Below are 23,559 nucleotides of genomic sequence, written 5' to 3' on the forward strand. Positions count from 1 at the left end.
GAGTATCTGTGAAGGGCTTTTTAATTACCTCATTTATCTTACAGGCAGGCATACCCAAACTGTGTGTCTTACTTCAGAAAAATTAATTGACCAGTGCTCCTGAAGAATTCTTTGCAGTTCCAATACCATGTGCTGCCACCTCTTTTCAGAAGCACCTTCTTGGATACAGTAGAATCTATTTCTACTCTATTGGTGTAGAAGGCTATACGTTGTAAATATTTTTACCATATTAGGGCAAAATCTACAAGAAAATGTTAGCTTCTGAGGTTCCTCCTATTACTGACAGGGAAAAAGGAAGTAAACACAGAATAATCCAGAAAAAGAAAGCCTTATTCACAGACAGTATGTCCTTACCTGTAACATCGATCTGTCAGTGGGGTTATAACCAGACGTTGTGAATTGCCCAGGTACTCATAACCATATCTCATTTCTGTTGTGATCATTCTCACTGTCACATCATTCTCTGTCCAGTAGTATCTCAGCTGAGAAATCCACTGGAAGTCATTCAGATCTGTGACTCTGTCTTCAAACAATTTTGAGACCACATCACGAGCTGCAGAGTAGGACACAGATTGTTTAAAAAATCTAGACTCTTCTACTGAGGTAGTTTACTTAACTTATAAGTAAAGTAACATTTACTTAGAGCTATATAAGAGTAATTCAACATTTAGAGGCTTGTTTTCATGTTAGAGAGGAATTTGCAATTGTTTTGCATAGGGAATCAGTTTAATTGTAACTAGATTCCAGTGTCTGTTCTAAGTAGATGGGAGACCCTTGTGCAGTACTGAACAATCCCCATTTGCCCAGAACTGAGCAATAATTCTGTAAAGGCTGATTCAAGTTAGAGAAAGCATTTTAGGTGCCTCTCTCCAACAGTCCACCCAGCTAGTGACAGCAGCACTGCCCCAGATGTGCCAGGGGAGCAGCAGCTGCACATTACCGTGCACATCAATGACAATGAGAGCCCCAAGGGTCAGCCGGGCTCCACTGGACAGCTTTCCTCTCACCAACTCAACTATGTCCTTGATCTGTAGATTGCTCTTCTCCAAGAAATCCTGCCACAGAAACAAACAAACCAACAATGGGGTGCTGGAGCCAGCAGTTCCTAAGCTCCTGTGGGTCCAGTCATGGAGACAGCCTCTCTAACAAAACATATTAATGGTAGTCTGGGCACCACACAAACATTTTAAATTCTCTTTGGTATACTGGCTTTTTATTTTAATATGAGCAAAAATATTTATGGCCTGAAAGAAGGCTTATAAGCAGAAAGCTTATCTTTCTTCCTAATGGAAGTAACAAAACTCTACAATGGGAGAGGAGCTTTAGCTTCCCCCACACAAGAAATGATGGGCATGTGGGACCAAGTCCATTAGCAACCTGGTTTAGTTGGCTCTACTTTAAACTGGTGTTGGATTACATGATGTCCAGAGGTCCTTTATATTCTGTGATTCACTGTTCTGTGATTCCTTATCATTTTTCTTCAGCTATGGATTATTCAGGATACTTTCTCTGAAAGTAATAAACATTTTAGCTCTGTCTTGATATATTGAATAAGATCTTCAACTGGTGTTAAACAATGCAGGCAATTCAAAGCTAAGATATTCAGTAAGAATACAGAAACAAAAAGGCATTATTAAAATGTAGTATTTGATGTAAAGTTTATTAATAATTTTCTATTTCAACATCTAAAAAGCAGCCCAAACATTCTGTTGACAGACAATCTCCAAATAAATCTTCATCCACCCAGCTTAAGTAGGATCACAGAAAAGCCCATTGAATTAAACAGAAATTATTTCCACTACCTGAGCATGTGTTTGAGTAAAGCCCTAGTGAAGTGATAGTTAAAACTGCTGTAGTGACAGAGGCACTGTGAACACATAACAAAAGTTTCTTGCATTAAATGAAACATTTGGCTGCTGCATCTTCCTCACTAGGAGAGTCAAGCAATAACCAGAGAAATCAGTGGTGAGCTTAACCCTCTCTACAACTCCCTGAAAGGAGGTTGGAGCCAGGTGAGGACTGGGCTCCCAGGTAACGAGTGACAGGACAAGGGCACATAGTCTTAAGCTGTGCCAGGGTAAGTTTAGACTGAATATTAGCAAGAATTTCTGCTCAGAAAGAGTGATTAGACCTTGGAAGGGGCTGCCCAGGGAGGATGGAGTCACTGTCCCTGGAGGTGTTTAAGGAGACAGGACATGGCACTCAGTGCCAGGGTCTGGCTGACAAGGGGGTGCTGGGTCATGGGTTGGACTCGATGGGCTCAGAGGTCTCTTCCAACTTCATTGATTCTGTGATTCTCTGAAACAACTGCACCCATGTGTAAAGAGAGATTTCTGCTTGCCTGTTTCTCTGAGGCTTCCCATGTAAAGAAAGGAATTAGAAATAAAAAGATATAGTGTTTAACAATGATCTGTCACTTTTTGTTTGGTACTTTAATTCACACTAGTATCACTCATAAATTAAGTAATACAACTTCCTTCAGAAGGATTTCTCCTGATATACACCAAAGTAAATGGGAACAAACCTCTGCTAAGACCCAATGCAAAAGGAAAAACAAAATAAAGCACTGCATGAGGAAATTGCAATACCTTATTGAGGATCTTCTTTGCCAGAAAGAGCTCTTAATTAATCAGAGTTCAGAACATAGAAACAGAAAGTTAGAATAAAATCTTACTTGTAAAGCTTTTTTCCTTATAGCCTCAGACACCTCTTCTGTCCAGTAAATGCAGGAAACACAAATAACTGCCTGTCCAGGCCACTGAAGCACCCACTCTTTCCGAGGAACCTCAAACCAAAAGATCAATTTCAAACACAAGAAGTCATATGAACACATTAGATTATGGCACTGAGAACAATAAATTTCCTCAAATGTCTTTTGTCTTATGCTGCAAATAAATTAGAATCAGCATCTAAAGCTTCAATACCCTTTCTTCCTGAAACTTCAGGACAAAAACTTCAAATTGGTACTACTGAACAAGACGAGCTGGATTCCACTTAGCTTCAAACATGTTTCCTTGGTTAAGAATTTAAGCAATCTATTCACATGTATTTGTTTGTGAAATCTAACTTATACCAGTTCAGGAATAATTACCTGGCTATATCCTTTTATGCTGTCTTGAAGAACTTGTCTTACACTGGCCAACATCATTTCTTCTACTTGCAGAAGCCATTTTTCTACCATGCCCTTAAAGAAAGAAAAACAGTGAAGAGTTAATACACATTTCCTGACTGTATTTCTCTTCAATGACAAATTATTTGAAATATGTTAGGCTTAAATATGCTTTCTTCAGATCTGGGTTTTGTATATAAAAGGAATAAAGGTTGAAATTACCCAAAATATGAATGGTAATACTGTAGTATACATGGTCTCAAGGCAGGTATATAAAGACAACCCAGCTAAAGAAACAGCTGGATATGCTTCATATAAGCTTAAACAAAAAACACAGATTGCCTCATCAGCTAAGCCTGCTCATTTTAACCCAGGGCATGCTTTGTTCCTACAGGATAAGGGAAAAGAGTGTCTGTAACTTCCAACATGCCCCACCTTTCAGAGGAATTTACTGCAAAACTGGTATGTCTTATTCTTTTTGTAGGAAATCCTTTTGATTCTAGAATACCAGTCTGCACTTTCACTTCCTAAACTCCTTTCACTCTTTGATCCCAAATGGTTTAAACCTAATTCCCTCAAAACCATGCACTTTATGCAATGTATTATGTATTAATCTAATTTCATATACTAAAATTAAAAACCCACTTACATTTGCTCTCACTGGATAGATTTTATCTATGAAAGGAACTATTTCTTTCTCTGAACTGATCATGCCTATGATCTCCAGATCTTCTGTGAACTCCAGTTTAGCAATTCCTTCAAAACACTTCTTTAAATGTGGTTGTACTCGAAGTGGATCCTTTGTTTCAGACAGTATTTCAAGCAGCTCATCGTTAGACAGGAAAAAGAATCTGCCAGAAAAATACAATTACTTTCCAATCATGAAAATTTCCATTAATTGTATCTACTCATACAATTGGTTTTATTGTTGCTTAAGATACTAGTGTATCAGAGAGGAAATTATTATCTCAAATCCCTTTCCTTAAGCAATTTTTAATATTATAAAACTCATCACATCTGTTTTTTCAGAATTTCAATGCAAAGGAAGAATAAGGATTCTCAAACTCAGGGAGAGAAGGCCAGCTGGCTCCAGCCAGCCATTAAGTACCCTGTAAAAACCCTGAATCCTGCTCCTTGTGATCAAGAACAACTCCCACACATCACACACCTCTAAAGAGGGTGGGGCAGGGACATAATTGCATATCAGCCATGGGAAGGCTCCTTCAAAAATACCCTGTAAGTAATAATGCCTTTCTAATCCAAGTTTATGTTGTGATAGACAGATTGTGCCTCCCCATCCCCACCTGTTCTGGCATTTCACAACTGAGGAAAATGAGTTATGTCTGGAGATGAGAACAGCTTTTCATTTTTTGCTGCATGCGACTGTGTCCCACATATGTTTATAAAATGAGACTTTTAAGTTCAGTAGAAATGGTTTGAAAGAGCTTACAGCTTCTTGTTCCTAACTGAGGCCTGTTTCATTAATTTACCTTGGGAAAAATAATCTTTTCGACTCCAGGTAAGTATTCAGCCCCTTTTGAATGTCCTCTAAGAGAGCATTTGCTTCCTGAAGTCTGTCTAACATCTTGGGCTGATCAGTTGCTACAAGTACCTTTGTGTCTTTCACCTTTATAAAAACAAACACACATCAGAAACTGCTAAAAATTGCAATAAGTTTTACATTAAAATTGTAACATCAATCACATATACTGCAGGAGGCTAAAATGCTGTAATTCTTCTCTATAGTGTGTTTTCATGGTATTAAATATATTTGCATTATTTGATAGTTTTGCTCTTCAGACAATCAATTTTACCAACTTGAAATTCATAGACAATAATGAAGGAAATACCAGCAAATAAGATCTTTGGCACCTGCTCCTGTGTCTTGAGCTTGCTACATTGTGTTCCACTCACAAGTAAGTTCTATCAGAGACACAGCACATGACAATTATTCCCTGTTCTCTCTTTCTGATAACACTCCTCTTCAGAGGGCTCTATTTCAGTACAGCCTCATCATTCTGAGAGTCTGAGCTGTCGGACAGGTCTCAACTCCTACTTAGCTACACTAATTATTTCAACACCTTTACCATATAACCACACACTCCCAGTTTTTGACAAACAGCTCACACCACCACTGTCTGGCCTCTTACTCAACTTCTTATTTACAGGAATTGAACAGGTTACCAAATTGCACTTCCTATTCCCATTACCTTACCCTGACACGTTACTGACAATTCATATTCACTAAATTTTTGAATAACCATGCTGTCACATATTAGAGAAAAATTGCAAGAAAAAAAAAACATTTAGCTGCTCCTTAAGTATGTACACCCTGTAAGTCTAATGCAAACTCTCACTGTATCCAGACAAAGCTTTGTACCTTGTCAGTGAAGTAGAACCAGATCCTGAAAGCACAAATCATTCATCTTTCTACCTAATTCTGACCATTTAGCCATAAGAAAACTAAAACATTTAGAATTCATTTTCTTTGAGCTATGATTCACCCTTCAACATCCAGCTTTACAGAAATCTCAGTGTAACAATGATGCAATCTAAAATTTCACTGCAAAATTAGAATTTGTTGAACTTTAGCAAAGGATTTTCCACTCCAAATACCCAACTGCAGAAAAGAACAGTGTATGCACATCATATTAATAATCATGTTACCAGCTGTGCAAAAAAATGCACAATTCATGAAATGTTAGTACTTACCACTTCTGTCATAATGTTTTTCCAGTATGAATCCACAATCTTAAACTTTCTGCCCTCTTCAGGCATTTGAGCTATAATGTCTTCTGAACTAAAAATTGGTTCCAAATACAACCATGTTGCCTGACATTTCAACCAGCTATCTATAATATCTTGCATTAAAATCAGCTTATCTTTCCAAGCCTGCAATGAAAACATTTCGTAGTTAAGCAAAATTACGACAAGAAAAAATAAAAAAATATGAATATGTGTTCTTAGTTACCAACTCTCTAATGTTTTTTATCGTGTCAAAATACCCTGAAGCACTTGAGGAAAGCTTATTATGAGACATGCAAGCTCAGTCAAACTGGCTTTTCCTTACCAGACATTCAGCTTCTATTGGTTTGATGAAGGGAGAGCCACACACTGTCTGAGTCTTAACAATGTGATCATCCAGCAAAAGCTGGATGTCATCCACTGCAGACAGGATGTTGGTGTCCTGTGAACACATCACATTTTGGTAAGTCAAATGGCACTCACTGTATTTCACCACTCATCCTGCTTCCCCCTACTCTATCATGTGAAGATATCAAATGGAATCTCTTCTGTGCACCTCTGTTTCAAAGGTCCAGACAGAGATTGTTTTGTGATAGGAAGCTGGTGCCTTCTGACTCAATCTTTTGCACTGTGACTCTTCTTTCTTCTGGGCAAGTTAAAATTTTGCTACTGTCCAACTTTCCACACAAGGAAACTTGCCCAGTTTCCATACTGGGCAAGTCCTCAGGCTCACAGATTTATTAGGATGAGCATATGAGATCACAAGCTCTCCAGATACTTAAGTCCACATAAAAGGAGTTATAATAATGGAGACATTTGATCAGCTGTGGGCTAAAATACAACTTTTAATTGGGCCACAATGAATCAGCAGCAACATCCCTCTAATATTTCTCAATTGGTATTTAGAAACAAAGTAATTATTTTCAGATATATATATTGATTTAGTGTTTACTTACAGTCTCCCTGTACTTGGCCAAACCAAAATGCACATTGACCCACTCTGATTTCATTTTCTCTATTGATTTCTCTAAGGAATACTCCTTACTTGCAGCTCCTCCAATAGGTTCTATTCTAAATTGAAATGAAACATACATTTGAAATGTTTTGTAACATAGCTGAAGAGCAAAATAAAAAGCAGTTGTAGGTATAGCTGCATATGAGACTACCTTTCATATAATTTCTTAATAATATCATACACTTTCTTCAAGGAATATTTTTTCACTTTCAGCTTCACCAAGTTAGAAATATTGACATTAATTGGAAGACAAATACAGACAGAAAATTCTGAATGAGCAAATTAAGTGATTTAAGAATACAACTGGATTTTTATGCCTCTGTGCTACAAGAACAACAGACAGTTCACACCTTGATAAATATAGCTAGATTATAGCTGATTATACAGCATGTTCATGTACACAAAACCCCAAAAGAACTAATATTTGGTGTCTGCACTATGAAATATAATGTCTAAAAAATGAGACTAGATTAAACTTCTTACTCTTCAATAAATTTTGAGAGTCCACAGTCCAACATGTATTTAAGATTAGTTTTTTCATCTGGTTTGATCTCACATCCTACAATTTTACTAATCTGAAAATAAAGAAATAAATCTATTATCAAGATGCCTTTTTGTAAAATACTTTCAAACAGCAAGCAACAAATTCTAACAAAGTATTAGCCCAACACCCTAACTTGCTTTTTCTACAATAAATTATTAATTTAAAGAAGCTTCTGCCTGTGACGTTACAAATTTCAAAAACTGGATCTATCATGTCACAGGATAAAAGACATTGGACTGACAGTGTCTATGGAAGAATATCTCCAGAGCTCAAGCAGAGTTTAAAGTACCTGCTCCCAGTGTCTCTCCTTCATTCCACGATTGCAGACAACGAACAGGACAGGAAGATGCTGTTTAAATTTATCAAGCTTGAATTTCATGGATTCTGCCATGCGCCTGGGCACAGGCACATCTGGGAAGCTCTTACAGAGCTTGTACATGGTCCTCCACATATTTCCAACCTCTTCATTAATTTCATCAGCATTCAATTGCTGAAGAGGTCCTGAATATAGCAGCATAAAAAAAAGCACAGCAGGCACTTCAGCACAAGGAGATTCCCAGGGTGGTTTAATTACAGCTATTTTTCATCATTGTCCTCTAACTGGAAATCAACTGTGTTACAAAAAATCATCTTAATGCAAAATCCAAGTCAGTTACTCTATTTCACACTGCTTAACAGCATTTATTCCTTAAAATTATTTTCTCATGACTAATCAACTCTCTCAGCTTCTACTTAACTAACTGCAAATAACAGGTTCCTTCAAATGAACATCAAAGCCTCACCATTCATCCATTCCTCAGATTTGGTATGGAAAGCATATGCTGTTACCCAAAGCTGCTCAAAAGGTTCTTTGGTTGTAATTATAGATTGCAAGAGAGGAAATTGACTCTTCTCCTGCCCAAGCAAATCTTCTTCATAATTAATACCCTTTAGGGGGAAAAAGAAAAGTGTGTTATTCCCATCAAAAATTCCTATTGTTGTTTAAACTTCTGAACAGACAGTAGTGTACAGAATTATTTGACATGTCTTAAATCCAGACAGATTTGTTGACACAGGCATGAATTTTAGGTGCATAAAGTAACGGTGTTCTTGAAAATTCCCCTGCTTTTTTCATAGAATCATAGAGGTATTTTCCAGCCTAAAACATTCTAAAATCAAGTCCAATGGTTAACCTAGCATTTTTGGGTATCTTTTACTACTCAAATAAATTTTAAAATCCAAATCTATTTTAGAATAAGAAAATGTACCATGGAATTCAGTGAAAACAAGGCTCATAAGTTTCCAATCCACAGTGAAATCTAAATGTAAGCCCCTCAGTTGGAGAGGCCTGTAGGATATTTTTAAAACTTGTGATTAGGTTTTTTTCTTTTACAGAATTATCTGGGAGCTCCCACCAAAACAGGTATTAATTGCTGTGTGTATTCACGGTAAGACATTGTCTTCATCCAAATATCTTACAGTAGAAATCAATGTGCAAAGATTTAGATTTTAAAAAAGTATTGTCTTTTTCATTTTACATGTAGGGAGGTGAAGCACAGAGAAATGCTGTCAGAAATGTGGACTCTGAATTCAGATTGAGTCCTGAGTCTGTGCTTTCATAATGCTAACAGGCCTTTCATAAAACTTGCAATCATTCAATGTGAGCTGCAGGCAGAAAAAACATAAATATTCATATTCCAAGACAGTATTTAAATTCATGTATTGACTGAGCTAATTGTCATGTCATTTAAATTGTGTGGACACACCTCTCATTGCAATCATGTATTAAGAAACTTGGGCTTAATTAGTTGTTCTGATCTACCTATAACAGCATATCTGTGCTGTAAACTCACACTAATTAAATTTACTAGATGCATTTAAATCAGATTAATAGTGTTGATGTGTAGAACTACCAGTTTATTTAAATTCTAAACTCAATTAATTGGTTCCATTTTTTCTTTTGAGTGGGACTTAATTAAAATCTTGACCTTATGGCTCCATATATGGAGAAATCTCATTCTCTCACTGTGATTTAGAAGATTAATTAAGCCTCACAATGCCTGTGAGATCTCTCAAAGACAGCCCTTCTAATTTCCCAGCAGAGTCACAGCTGAGACAAACTGTTCAACTTAGGATGATACAGTAAATTGGACAGAGAGACCTGAATGGAACCTAGAAATCTTGGTCTTCAGTTTTTTTTTTAGCATTTAAAATTTGTGTTATGTGTTAAAATGTATATTTAATGCCTATCAGCATTAAATGGAAATTATACAAACAACTGAAAAACATTTGGTTTTAATTAGAGAACAAGCAGAGTGACTGAAAACACAGCTCCAGTGCACAAACCATGATTCAGGAAAAATGCCAGCTCCCTTACATTCTGCCTCTGCCAACTCTGCCAGAAAAATTGTTTTCTCTGGATACCATCTTGGTACTACTGACTGCTTGGAAACACTGAAATTCATTATTTCAATTTAAAAACTCCCTGAAATATTTTTCCCAAAATTTGCTCTTCAACTCAGTAGCCGGGACAAATCAGCATATAGGCACATGAAGATATTTGCCACATCTTGGTGAATTTGGAAATTTTAAAGCCATCTTAACAATATATGGACAGAACACTGAAAAAAAAAAATCAGGGCAGGAACCAAACTTTTGCTCATGCAGCACATTGTAACCCACTCCATACTCAGTTCATAAATACTAACCTCAAATTCTGCTAGAGCATCAGCTATATTCTTATTTAACTTTTCCAACTTCTCAGTATTCTTCCTCAATTCTTCTAGAGTCACGATATCTCCCCGCTTTTTGAAGCTTTCTAATTCTTTATTATAAACTTCAAGAGTTTCCTTAAACTGAGAACACCTAAGATAAAGATAGCTAAGGTAATATGATGTTGCGTTTCATTCCTTTTCAGGCTTCATTTATTTTATTAATTACAACAGGCACTGTCACACGAAATCTGATTCAATACTAGTGAAAACACAGATGCCAGTGAAAGCTCACTAATCACTGATACCAATATTATGCAGTTCACAGGATTAGAATTCATGGTTCATTTTCAACCCTCACAATTGATTTACTTTACTAACAATTGCTACCTCTACTACCTGGAGAAAATAAAGGAAGAGTGAGAACTATGTAACAAAACTATGTATACTGTTGTACTAATCAATATAACAATATAAAATTATGAATATTCTGGACCAATCCTCCATTCCTTCTTCCAGATCTATTTAAGTGTAGGGATACTCAAATCCACCCTTATCAATAGTATTTTTCAGAAATCTACATAATACTACAAGCTAGATTCATTCCTTACTTTCTCAGGTTCCTTCTAAGTTTTCTGTCTTTGAAATTATCTCCCTCCTACTCATAATGAGATTTTTCTTTTCTTTAAAAATACCCAGTGAAAAAAAATTACTTAACACCATACCTTTCAAACAATGCCTTCTCCACCTGAATCCTCCTGTCAGACAACATTTTTTTAGTGCTTTCAAATATTTTCTTTATCTCATCAAGCCAAAGGAAAACTGTGCTGTTCAGGTTTATGTCCTCATCTAAAATAAAAAATATAGTCACCTTTAAGAAAATACCTTTTAACCAATGATTTAATAGAATGGTTATTATATAATAGAATGGCTACTAACAAGTAAAATAGTTAAACTATGTTTAGGAATAAGCAAAGAAACTGGTGGCTGGATTATCTTTACTGCAAAGAAACTATTCCCTAAAACAAGTCTGACAGCAAAACTTTAAAATCAAGTTAAGAATGTGAAATTATCTAAATAAGATTTTAGCTAGGCAGAGACAGTTAGTAAGAACAGATATTCCAGAATATCAATTCCATTCAACTACACACAGAGAGACCACTCCTAAAAAAATGAATATTATACCTACATAAGGTGAATAAATGTTTAAACCATTTCTTAGTCCTCAATCTGCAAATGCTGAATCATTCACAAAAGCTAGAGCATCACAACTACAAGATGAGCACACATCTCCATATCTGTCTGTTGCTCAATGCACTTAGGTCATTATAACTAATGTAGGACACATGTTTATAAACCCAGCTACTGTGAAAATGTAATTAAGAAATACTGAATTGCAAATACTCCAGTCCAAAATGTAACAGAAAATTGTCCTGGCTTCCATAGGCATCCTAATTTTCATGAATAATGAAGTCTTACTTCATGTTTATTAAACATGAAATATCCTTGTTATTTCTATCATTGTCTGATCCAAGGTGTATTCTGCTTAAGGAAACAGTATTGTTCTGACACTAAAACAGGTTTGCATTCATTTAACTGCTCTCCCTTTTTAGGGGCAGCAAATAACAGACTGCATCTGTGAATTACATTTTTGCTTTGGATAAAAACACAAACTAAAAGTAACTTCTCCAGATGTATCTTCAGTCTTAGAGAACAGCCTTCATATTAACTAACAGCAAACCATGACAGCAAAGCCACTAAATGGCCTGTTCTGATCTAATCCTCAGCTGCAGAGATGCAAGTTCTCACACTTTCTACATGCTGTCATAGAGCCTTTGGCACGTGGCTTTTTGGATGGCTTTTATGTGGAGAATTTTTATTTAATAACACAGAGGTGTAACATCATTTGGCCAGATTACATAACATTGACCTGATAATTCCTAAAACAGGTCAAAAAGCTCTGTGTTATGTGTCATTCCTCTATCATTCCTTGCTGCACTGGTACATTTTGGCCTCTATTGAATTCTTTTTATTTCCTTCCTATCTCTTTTGGAACCTTCCATTAGCACCCTAGGAAATGCAACATTTAGGCATGCAAAGCCCATTATTTATATATAAATATTCTTATATGGAAATTTTATATTCTGTAGTTAGACATACCAGAGAGATCAGCATAGTCCATGAGGATTTGCAGCCTGTGTGCTGCTTTTTCAAGATCCTTTTTCAGTTTAACAACAGTAACTTCACTGGATTTCTTCAAGAATGCTTCAGATTCCACTAGCTGTTCAGTGCTCTGAGGCACCTCACTCATTCTCTTTGCAATAAAGTTAAAGTCATCACATATTCTTCAACAAAAAAAGAGAACAGACATATCACTGGGATTGTAGATGAAGAGAGAGGCAGTTTTGTCTTAGAAAAAAAAAATTAGGTTTCTTCATACATTGAACTTCTTTTTTTTTCCCTGTGAGTTCTATCCAAAGCTCCCCGTTCAGCCAGGCTGCCCACCTTGCACTTGTCTGGTCAGCACTAAAAACCCCAGCAGATGAGTAAAGGTATCTCATCCACAGATGATACAGCATCAGTGCAGGCAGACACCAAGAACCATCCATGCAAACAGGTACCTTTGATTTAGCTGTCTGTTTTCCATCACTTCAAATTCAATCAATGTGTCTTTCAGATTCTGGGTCCGACTGCAGAGCTCCTCATGCAGTTGTAGAGTATCCAGACAGAACATGGCCAGAGGAACAGTGATATCCATAGAAGCAATCTCTCCTTTCAGTTCTGTGAAGCTGTCAATCTTCTAAGAACAGAATATAATAAATCTGTTATTTTTCCTGAAAGTCTATAGCTGAAAAATCTGACACAATGAATAGTTTCTTCCAACAAACTGGATCATTTATTCTTAACAGAAGAAGGGAAACTCATTTTTATCTTTCCAGAGACCTGCTCTAATCCACAGATTCCAGGGCTGAAGGCTTTGCACAGTAATTTGCCAAAGTAGGGAAGACCCCAAGCTGCCTAGGGAAGCATTTAGCCATATGCTAACTCAGGGATGTAAAGGGAAGAATAGACATGGCTGACTGAGGACAAGACATTTAAAAGACAAGCATTTGGTCAAGATTCAGATTGACCAAATACTCTAGGCAGCCTTTCTGCTAAGAAAGAACAGCAAAACTGACAGAAGAAGGTTATAAAGAAACCTCCTCCTACACTTGCACAGCAGCCCTGAAGTAAGGGGCTATGTAAATTAATCACTCCCTAGTATTCCCAAGGGTAAAATAAGTGATTTGTTCTTAAGGCAATAAGTTAGGAAGTCATGTGTGATGTTTTAGCAGCTGTAAGGACATGCTGCACTTGTCAGGAACACATTACCTCAGTTAAAGCATCTAAAGAAGGAACTTTTTCCAAAAATTTTGAGACATCTTGCCGTGATTTGTTGTTCAAAAGATTGCTGTACTTGCTGTACACATTTAAATACCTTAAACACAGAAGACCACAAAAAACAAACATAAGTTTCTGATGCAAAGTTCCTCTATAGAAAGAAACAAACATGCTCAAACTATTAAGTCAAATGGACAGTGCTATGAAACTGAGAGTTTGGAAGGGCATGGGAGTTACCAGCCAAAACTTACTTCTGTGGACCAACTATGTTGCTTTCAAAGATCTTTTCAAGTTTGTTTATATACTCTAAAAACAATGACTCTTGTGGTTTGACTGTATTGAGAGTGAGATCACCTCTTTGTAATTCCGGAAACAGAAGTTTCTCTACCTAAAGGAAATCATTACAAATACTGTAACAAGACACAGAATAGCAAATTTTTTTTTAAAAAAAGTATTCTATTACCCATTCCCCTAGTACATTAAAAAAATCATTATTTGGTAAAAACAGTGCAATGTGAAAATGCTCTGATCCATAATTAACACTTAGTTACTCATAGTGTGAAAACTATATGAAAATCAAACCAGTGCTTCAATATAACTTGAATCTGAAAAATATCTTCTGTAAATAAAAGCTTGCACAGTTCATGATTCACAATCCTCATCTTTATCTTCTATGTCAGTCTTCAGCCTCATAACTTTTTCTATTATAGATAGTTATTATTAATATTGTATTTTGTATGCAGCTATAACTTATCCAGCACCTTTGGGAGCTCCTCAGCACTCTGCAGGATCTTCTGGAAGCAATGACTGATTAACTCCCAACATGCTCCCAAAGGTGGCTCAAAGACAATATCAGGCTCTTTCACACGGAGTTTGACTATGAGTATCTGAGATAGGAAGAACTGCACTCCTTGATATGGTTCTTTAAAGTCATTTCCATCCTTAAGGAAAAGAAGGAAAAATTTACAGAACAAGAAAGTGAGCTATAGGAATAAAAATTTTTAAACTGTTCAAACTCCCCAAATATCCTTACTACACAACAACAATGGGATCATCTTCCCTGATATTTATAAAAAACCTGATGTTTCAAACAAGATCCTATGGTGCTGACTCCTAAATGAATCCATAAAAGCTAGAATTAAGAAACTGGATTTAAGCCTAATTGCCTTTCCTCTTACATAACAGAAGTACATCACTATTACAATACAGAACATAATTTATTTTTTAAAAGTAATCTATAACATCTATCAGAAATAAACTGTAGAATCTAGTTTTAATTGCCTTTAATTTTATGGCCAGTAAGAAGTGCTCTACCCCCAAATTGCCTTTACAATAATGGAGTCCTAATCCATGACTACACTCATAATGCAGGTGTTATAATGAGTCAAAAAAAAATTACAAAACAAGCAACAAAACAAAACAAATAGAAGAGCCCACCCAAACCAACCCACCAGATGAAACTAAAAAAAAAATTAAAAACTCAACCATTAGCCACACAATCATCATCCAGATGCAAAGCTTAGTGGCAAGGCTTAGTGCAAGGTCTGACAGTAAATTGCATCAAGCAAGTGATTCAATTGATCCTCTGCAATGCAGTATTTAACCGACCATATTTATTAATTTTGTCTTATCAAGGTAGGTCCTGGGTGATCCTATATTTAAAAAACTCATTTCATCAAAGAAGCAACTTTAAGGTAGGCAACACAGTGGTAAGAACTCCCATGGTGCAATGATTATTCTTGTAATTCTGTGCATTACTTGAAATAATACTGGGCACTCACTGGGTATAGACAGGGACAGCACACCCATAAATCACCTCTGCAAAAGATTACACACGTGACTGTGCACACTTTTGTCTTCAAAGGGGTAATTTCTGTGCTTTCAGAAAAATACTGTAACTGGTTAAGACCAAGAAAATTAAACTAAATAAAACCTAAACTAAACTAAGATAAATGCACACTCAGTCCAGACTGAGCTGAAATCTGCTACTAACTCTTCCTTGTAATCCTAGACCTGCCATGTGATCAGTCAAGTCAGCGGTTCTTGACCATGCAAAAAATCCACTGAGTATACACAAGCCTTTGAAGGATAGAGCCATTTTTTATGGAGGCAAGAGCCATTTGGGACATTTTAGCCTTCAAAGAGCACTAGATTTCATGGCTATATGAATTATCTCCATGCAAGACAGAAAATTATACATATACCTGATGCACATACCTTGTGGATCATAAAAAATGCAAGAAGATCTTCTAAGGAGTTAATAACCATCTCACGCAATTGTAATGACATCAGAGCTGCCACGGAGCTAAAGTAGCCTTCAACTTTCTTAGAGGAATCAGAGTCCCTTTGAGGAGCTAAATGAAGCCACATATGTTTCTGATCAATAAAAATAGATGCACAAGCTGGAATCCACCTATAGTGAAATAATACAAAGTTTTTAAAGGCTTGTTAGTCTTACTTTGCTCCTTGCGATGAAATGTTAACTCAGAAATTACCCAAAGAATGAGTAAAATCCAAAGGGCTAGAAGAGAATTGATAATTAGATACCAAACAAAACTTTGAAGACCTTCCAGGACTTTGAGGAAATCTGAGTTTTAAAGCTAAGGATGCTTGTTATAATGGATCGCTATGATTAGTTTAAATTAATAGTAATAGACAAAACAACAGTAAATTATATTGTTTTATTGACTGTGAAACAATAGTCAATTATTAGCATTAAATGAGAAACAAGTTTGGAAGATATCTCAGGCAGCAGAATCCAAACACTTTCCATCATGTGTCTCATATATTCTCTTTCTTAAATTGACTGATTTCTGTAATTTAAAAAAAAAAAGATTTTCCATAACCATTTTTACAGATATAGACTCCATCCTTCTCACAGTTAGAAACCTTCTGAATTCCAGTCTCCATTTATTCATATTTTATTACTATTTATTCTTGCACAAGCACTCTTGCAGTTCCAAAGGCTCTGACAGTGTCCCAGTGTTTATTCCTCTGAGGGCTATTCCCCCCTTTGCTTTGGCAGCCTTGTGGCTGGGACTGCTGTCATCTCTAAGATCTGTTTTAAAAACGAGCCCTGATGTAAGTCAGACCCTGTGATATTCTATTTAGCTACAGCTGCCAGATCTGGCACTGACTTGTGCTGAAGGATATCCCGAGCTTCCACGCAGTGCCTTCGAACTACGTCCTCGAACTCCGCGGGCAGCAGTGGCAGCTGGCCACAGAGCACCTCTGCAGTGCGAACAAACCGCAGGTGGCTGTACCTAGGGGAGGGGAACACAGAGGAGATCCTCAGGGAATACTGTTTAAGAAAAAACATCCATCAAATATAGTCAGGAAGGCCTCAAGTGTATTACAAACACTAAAAATGTAATTTCATTTGTAAGTATTGCTCCATCACCAAGCTGTCAAACAAGTGCATTTCTGATTGGGTTTTTCTATCAACAAACGTAAAGGGTTTCACAAATTTTAGTTGTACTTGCTGTATTTAAAACTCTTAATTCTTTGCTAAAATTGCCTTCTCCTTTTTCTAGATTCATTAGTGCATCCAGTCATTAAAGAAGATACAGAATGAAACCTACTGCTTCTATTCCATATTATTAAGTATCTATCCTGACTACTCTATGGGGAAAACAATGGCATTTCAGCAGCATGGTATATATCACAGCCTGTAACACACAAGCTTAAATTCCTGCAAATGTTTCTTAAATGCAAAAACCACTCTCAGAATTACTAATTACCATATTAAACTTTTTAGGATAAGATATCTCAATTTTCAAATGTCCCCAGGGCAAATTCAACTACAAATATTTTAAAGATATTCCGTTTTAAGAATTAATATTGTTCATAACAGCAACCAGGATGAGAATTCCAAATCACCATTTACTTGAGCACTGGATCTTAATTCAGGCATAGCACCTTTTAACAAAGGGGATGATCTTTTCACATCATTCAACACATGTTCATTCAGTGATTGCAGGAAACAAACATGTTATGCTGAAATTCTAAGAGGCTCAAAAAATTGGAATTATTTAGAAAACAGATATATTTTGCCACTTTCTATCTAGTGGCTCCCCCAGGATTCTCTGTAGAGAAGTCAGCAGATGCACTCTAATCAAATCATTGAATAAAAATATGCTACATTTCATTAAGGTCCTATGAACAAGCCATCTTACTGAGAAAGCCAGAGCTCTTGCAAAGTGGGCATCATTGAATTCACTATGAACAGATTGCTCTCATTCCAACTTTTTGTTTCTTTGTAAGAGCTGTGCCATGGGACTGGTGCACAGACAACTCTCCGGGGAAAAGGACGTGGGGTGCTTTGAATAGAAAGTCTCTTCCTCTCAGCTGGATCCAACAAGATATAATCAACTAGAACAAATCATATATATCATGGTTAGACTGCATATATAACCAAAACCTACATTCAAAACCACTATATCTTCATAGATCAGGAAGAATTAGAATTCTGCACATTTAAAACAACATAGTCACATAGTTACATTTGTATGCTTTTAGCATAAATTACAGCACAATAACCAAATTACAAATTTGACTCTAAAACTATTAAAGGAAAAACAAAAAAAGAGAGAATCGGTCCTGATTCTAAAAATAGGAGACAGAAGAAACAATTTTTCATTCCATCTCTCCACCTGGTGGGATGTAAGATTTCATAAATAGATGAAACTGTTGAATGCTCTATAGCATGATCACAGGTTATTTTCTCTCAGAGATCCACTGTAGTTCTACTGACCCCAAAGGAATTCTCCATGGAACGCTAAGAATAGAAGGAGATTTGCTTTCAAAGCACAGTAAATGTCTACACAGTTGGAACTGCTCAGAGATTGTGAGTCTTACCAATGGCTTTCATGAGGCTGACACGATAGTCTTTCCTGATCTCTTCTTTTAAACGTGCCACGAATTCCTCTGGCTCTGGGCCAGGAAAAATGTGAATTGGAAAACGTTTTAAAATTTTATTCACCACTTCCTTATCCTGAGGTGCCAGCATGTCTTCTCGCACTCCATTATATATGTAGTGACAGTACCGCTAAAAAATTTTTAAAAGATTACACTTATTGTATGAATTTTGTGACAGATAATTAATTACTACAAAGTATTTTTAGCTTTTTCTATCACTTTTCTGTAATTGAAAGGAGTTTGAATAAAATGGATTTTGGGTATCTATCTATGTTCCTTTTAAAGCACTGACATCTTTACAATATGTCCACTGGTTGATGCAAGCACACAGACCACTAGAACTCAGTTCAGCATATTAAATTACTGATCAAAAAAGAACAACATGAGAGGTTAAACATTTGGGAACATACTTAACTTGCAAACAAAAATCACAGTAGCTACAAACAAATGAAAAAGGAGTTGACAATATTTAACAGCAGTTTGCTATACTGAGTATTTACATCTCCTAATCCTCATGTACTGACTGCTTTTCTCAGCTACCTTTTAGTAAACAGTTTCTAGATATCTTTCAGATGATTACTACTGTTACTTTCATCTTAAAAAGAAATTATATAAATACCTCTAAATCATCACTTGAAGGTATCTTTTCTCGCTTACTTATCTCCTTCTCATGTAAATCCATGAGAGCAAATTGTTCTTCTGGGGTCAGTGGCTGGTTGTTTGTATAATTTATTACATGCAGTTCTGGTGTATGAGCAGGTACACTCAGTGAAATGCGACTCACACTCTTTAACAAAGTACTTTTGGAAAAAAAAGGATACAAGATTGGTGAATAAAGAAGCAGTAATGTTTAAGGACAGATGATAAGGATTATTTAGACCACTTGTGCTACACTGAGGACAAGTATGGCATATGGAAGTATTTCAATTATTCAATAAAAAACCTCTCATTAAATTGCATAAGACAATATACTACTTTAACATAAAGGATGCAAGCATACAATCCTTACAATTGCCCAGTATCACTCAGGCAGTATTTTATGAGCAGTTCTATCAAGAGTCAAACTTACTAGGACAGTTACTTAGGTTGCCCAATATTGTAATGCATTTTCATGTGATTATCTTACTAAAATCTTGTGACTCAAAAGCCAGTCTTGATGCACATACATTTTTTGTGGGGCCTTAACTTCTCATGCTTAGATGCTTAACACAGCATTCAGTAAAAAGAAACATTAAATCACAACTGAAACCAGATTTACTGTAATAATCTGTATCTTTATAACATTACAGTACATTACCTGTCAGAACTCCATCGCCTCTTTTTCTTTGCAGCTTTAAATCTCAGCTCAGAAAAATCACATACAGGTATCTTTTTCAAATAAGATATTTCATATTGGTGAAAAACAGAACTAAGATAATTATCATGTAATGAAATAAGAAAAAAAATACAATGTCACAGAGAAGCACTGCATGTGGTTATTTGGAGGGATGAACCTAACTAGTAAATGTAAAACATTTATTGAAGTTATCATGCATTGGCAAATTTGTCTATACTGACTCTGAGGTGATAACCTTGTAAGTGTTCATTAGGGATAAGTGATGTTTTCCAGAGCTGATGCTTTAGCAGATAAAGAATTAGAGATAACAACACATAGAACAAGCCAGCCTAAACTTATAAACACATTCAAATATGGATACACAGTGAAGGCTGTGACATCTCTATCATTGAAAAGGACTTCATTTTTTTGATATTTTTTAATTTTAAATCCCGTGCAGTAGGAGTGTAGTTATTAGCTATGGAGTCACTTGGGCTTCGGTAGTGAGGCTGTTCTTTGAAGGGAGCTGCCAAAGTCCATGATGACTCCTGCATCAAAGGAGGATAACGGCTTTTCTGAAGGACAAGCTGAAATTGGAAAAACAAAAGGAAAAGTTTTACAAAGCACAGTAATTTAAAAAGCCTTTTTAGGGCTAGAACAGGATTAAACATCAATTAGTACAAAAAGCAAATACATAGGTCAGACATGCATTTGCCCACCCATTTTTTTCAGATCACTGTGCTCTCCACATGAATAAGGAGAATTTTACAGAACCCTTCAGTCATACTCAGGCTTTTTTTTTTTTTTTTTTTTGGATAATCAAGGTATATTTTATAAATAAGAGAAGACAGTACATTATCTAGCTCTTTCTACTTCCCCACATCTCTACCTTGCTTCTTTTCTTATATTTGCTTTGATTTAGAAAATTGCTACTCCTTAGGCCTTTGCTAATTACCTATCTACTTTACTCTCAGTCCTTGTAATAGTTGAAGAATAGTACAAGTTAACAAATTCAGCTCTTGTCTTTCTCTCACATCAGTAAGGATTTGTAATAGACTTTTGTCTGTTCATTCCATGTTTTCTGAGGTGACTTCTTGATGGACTTTTCATCAGTCCCAATGCCTGAACTTTACCAAGATAGCTCACAGGCAAGTGAGATGCATGTCTCAAAATACCCTCAGAGATAAAAGTACAAGGGATACAATCATGAATATACTTGGAATCATTGGATCATTAAGGCTCGAAAAGATCTCCAAGGCCATCAAGTTCAACCTCTGATCCAGGACCAGCATGCCCACTAAACCCCACTGCAAAGAATGGGAATTTGCCAGCATATGGAATGTGTGCATACCCTGCCAGCAGGGGAGAGAGCACATACCTCATACAAGTCTGAAGATGCATCTAAAGCAGAAGCAGAAGCAGGTGTAGGTGTGCGCCGGAACGATGATTTCACTGACTGGGTTCGATGACTCATATTGCACATGGAATTGTTTTGTGACTAGACAGAAATGAAAAGCAACTTCAAAGATATTTATTAAATACTCTGTTTCAAAAGAGATTCATGAAGAAGGAACAGAGTCCTTCAGTTTTCATCGAAAATTACATATGGCAAATTTTCAAATTTTAAGGAAACAGCCATTCTTTGTGGTGGGTTCCTCATCAAAACATGTTTTTTGCAGTCATTTTATAAAACTTCTAAACACCAGTACATGCCAGTTTAAAAAAAAATCTTATTTTTATATCTCTGAAAAATACTTAAAATTAGTTAAATACTTTAAATTATACTAAAAACTCCACATGTTTGTTTCTAACAGTATAAACTCTGGACATTAGAATGTTAAATCCTACCAGACTGCCAACTTGACAGTGAAACAGTCCAAGTTGTGTGAACTGTATTACACAGGGGAGGGAAAAAAACCCTCTAGATTCTTTTAATGTCTACAAGGAGCCGTTTATAGAAGAAGCTATTACCAGGATGCTGCTGGAAAAACAAATTACTCACAAGTACTCTGCAAAGTGTTGTACTACAAAGGTACTGCAGGATATCTGACATGTTTTAGAATTAGGTTTCACCTCTTCAAGGTGTTGATACTTTGAGATGGCCTCCAGGATGCCATACAAAGTTCTGTCAGGATATATTCACAAAATTATTAAACCTCACAGCGTTTTAAGATGCTTTTGAATAGCAACCTTCCTTAGCAGAGCCCAAAGCCTCACCCACAGTCTGTTCTGAGTTTCCTAAATCAAACTTGTTTAGGAGATTCACAAGGAACAATTTCCTGAATACATAGTGACACTATGAGAAAAAGGAGGTGGAAGTGTGCTGTATCTGAACACCAGTGAGTTAAATCACCATGGAAAATGAAGTTATTACCCAATACAATTATGTTTTAATAAGATAGAATCTTTTTTTTTACATAATTTTAACACACTTTCGGCACATGGTTATTGTTTTCTGATGTATCACTGAAAAAGGAGGCTGCTGGAACCTAGTTTCTAGCAAACAAAATTGTGCCCTCCTCAATATCAAAGAAGAGCCCACTTAGAAATAAAATTTGAGAAAGGACTGATTTGATTTACCTCCTTGGTATTCCTCAGCATGCCTGCACACACACAGAAATAAAGACATTATCACTGCCAGACATAACTCATTAAAGAGAGCATGAATTCCTCTTGATTAATGACTGAAGGATTGGGCCTTGGGGTACTTTAAAAATGAATAAATGATACAGTTCATTAGGATATCCATTCATTCATTCATTCTTAAAGGTACAAGAGTCATTAAAAGAGCCATCGTTCATCCTAAAACAACTCGTGACTTATATGCCAAGTAACCTTTCAAACACCTAATATTTGAACAAAGAAATCCTTCATAAAAAGTATGGTATAAAGGATTAAGTCCAAAGAATATTTAACAAGAACATGTGTCTATTAATAAGCTTTCTTCCAATATCAAACCACTAACCACCAGTAATGGCCCATTGCATCTGAAGTTTTGACAAAGTTATTGATCTTTCACAGTCACTGCAGAAGGAACTTACCCTCAGGAGACTCAGGCTCTCTGTTGGCTTGATTCTGCTTTGGCTTTTCTATTTGCTTAGAATTTTTTGGTCCTCTCCCTCAGTGTGAACATCCTTGTTGTTACACACACTGGAAAAGAATGAGAGACTCATTTCAGGTACTACACAAGGTATCAATCAGCTTCTATCTCAGTTGCCAGGAAGAAGAAAAATAAGCTCTCACATTCCTTGTTTACAACAATAAGCTCTCTCTTCCTCCAAACCTCCATGCTCTTTTTTTCACCATTCCTCTCAAGCTCACTTTTCACCTTAATCTTTCTAACTCCTCGCAGATATCCTTCAAGCAAAACTTTCTTAAACCTTACCCTTCCCACTTTCTCCAACACCAGTTTCCTCTCTGCTGCCTGGTCTCTTCTAATGTCCCAGGGACCCTGGGCCCCCAGCTGTGTTTACAGCAGAATCACACATTAATTGCCAAGAAGAATAAGCCCAAGTCAAAATGAATGGGAAAGAGAAAGAGAGAGATACCCTGCATGCCTCACCCATCCACAGGATGCACAGGTGAGCAGGGTTAAGGACAGGTACTACCTGCAGGCACCCTTGTTACCAGTCCCTCTGCCTGTCACAGCTTGGTAAACTGCTCTGACACTCTGCCTTTCAGTCCTCAGCTTGGTTGCCCCAGTTACAGCATAGCTGGTGCTTGGAGACAGAATTCCCTCCTCCCCCAGCAGAGAGGAAACAGCCCCTTTCAGTGTTGTGCCAAGCTGTGGTCAGGGAGATTCAGTTGTGGAACCAGAGGAACTGTACAGGCTTCTTTTACCTC

The 23,559-nt window shown here is 36.5% G+C and overlaps 1 protein-coding gene across 1 annotated transcript in view; it reads right to left on the reverse strand.

The window, feature by feature from the left end:
- Nucleotides 1-22,889, reverse strand: part of DNAH3 (dynein axonemal heavy chain 3) — a 59,355-nt gene extending 36,466 nt beyond the window's left edge. The window contains exons 1-28 of the mRNA XM_018915945.3: nt 22,758-22,889; nt 21,095-21,214; nt 20,099-20,303; nt 19,699-19,732; nt 19,021-19,201; nt 18,342-18,531; nt 17,660-17,855; nt 16,622-16,747; nt 15,702-15,897; nt 14,246-14,425; nt 13,736-13,872; nt 13,476-13,581; nt 12,725-12,903; nt 12,264-12,448; nt 10,829-10,952; nt 10,101-10,257; nt 8,196-8,340; nt 7,703-7,914; nt 7,353-7,444; nt 6,811-6,925; nt 6,180-6,296; nt 5,822-6,001; nt 4,600-4,736; nt 3,759-3,960; nt 3,092-3,184; nt 2,675-2,785; nt 941-1,055; nt 355-553 (exon numbers count right to left, since the gene is read on the reverse strand). Coding sequence (XP_018771490.1) covers nt 355-553; nt 941-1,055; nt 2,675-2,785; nt 3,092-3,184; nt 3,759-3,960; nt 4,600-4,736; nt 5,822-6,001; nt 6,180-6,296; nt 6,811-6,925; nt 7,353-7,444; nt 7,703-7,914; nt 8,196-8,340; nt 10,101-10,257; nt 10,829-10,952; nt 12,264-12,448; nt 12,725-12,903; nt 13,476-13,581; nt 13,736-13,872; nt 14,246-14,425; nt 15,702-15,897; nt 16,622-16,747; nt 17,660-17,855; nt 18,342-18,531; nt 19,021-19,201; nt 19,699-19,732; nt 20,099-20,303; nt 21,095-21,199 — 4,019 coding nt within the window. The 5' untranslated portion in view covers nt 21,200-21,214; nt 22,758-22,889. The remainder of the gene's footprint in view (nt 1-354; nt 554-940; nt 1,056-2,674; nt 2,786-3,091; nt 3,185-3,758; nt 3,961-4,599; nt 4,737-5,821; nt 6,002-6,179; nt 6,297-6,810; nt 6,926-7,352; nt 7,445-7,702; nt 7,915-8,195; nt 8,341-10,100; nt 10,258-10,828; nt 10,953-12,263; nt 12,449-12,724; nt 12,904-13,475; nt 13,582-13,735; nt 13,873-14,245; nt 14,426-15,701; nt 15,898-16,621; nt 16,748-17,659; nt 17,856-18,341; nt 18,532-19,020; nt 19,202-19,698; nt 19,733-20,098; nt 20,304-21,094; nt 21,215-22,757) is intronic.
- Between the last annotated feature and the right edge of the window lie 670 nt (nt 22,890-23,559).

This window comes from Serinus canaria, chromosome 14, assembly GCF_022539315.1.
Source record: "Serinus canaria isolate serCan28SL12 chromosome 14, serCan2020, whole genome shotgun sequence".
NCBI lineage: Eukaryota > Metazoa > Chordata > Aves > Passeriformes > Fringillidae > Serinus > Serinus canaria.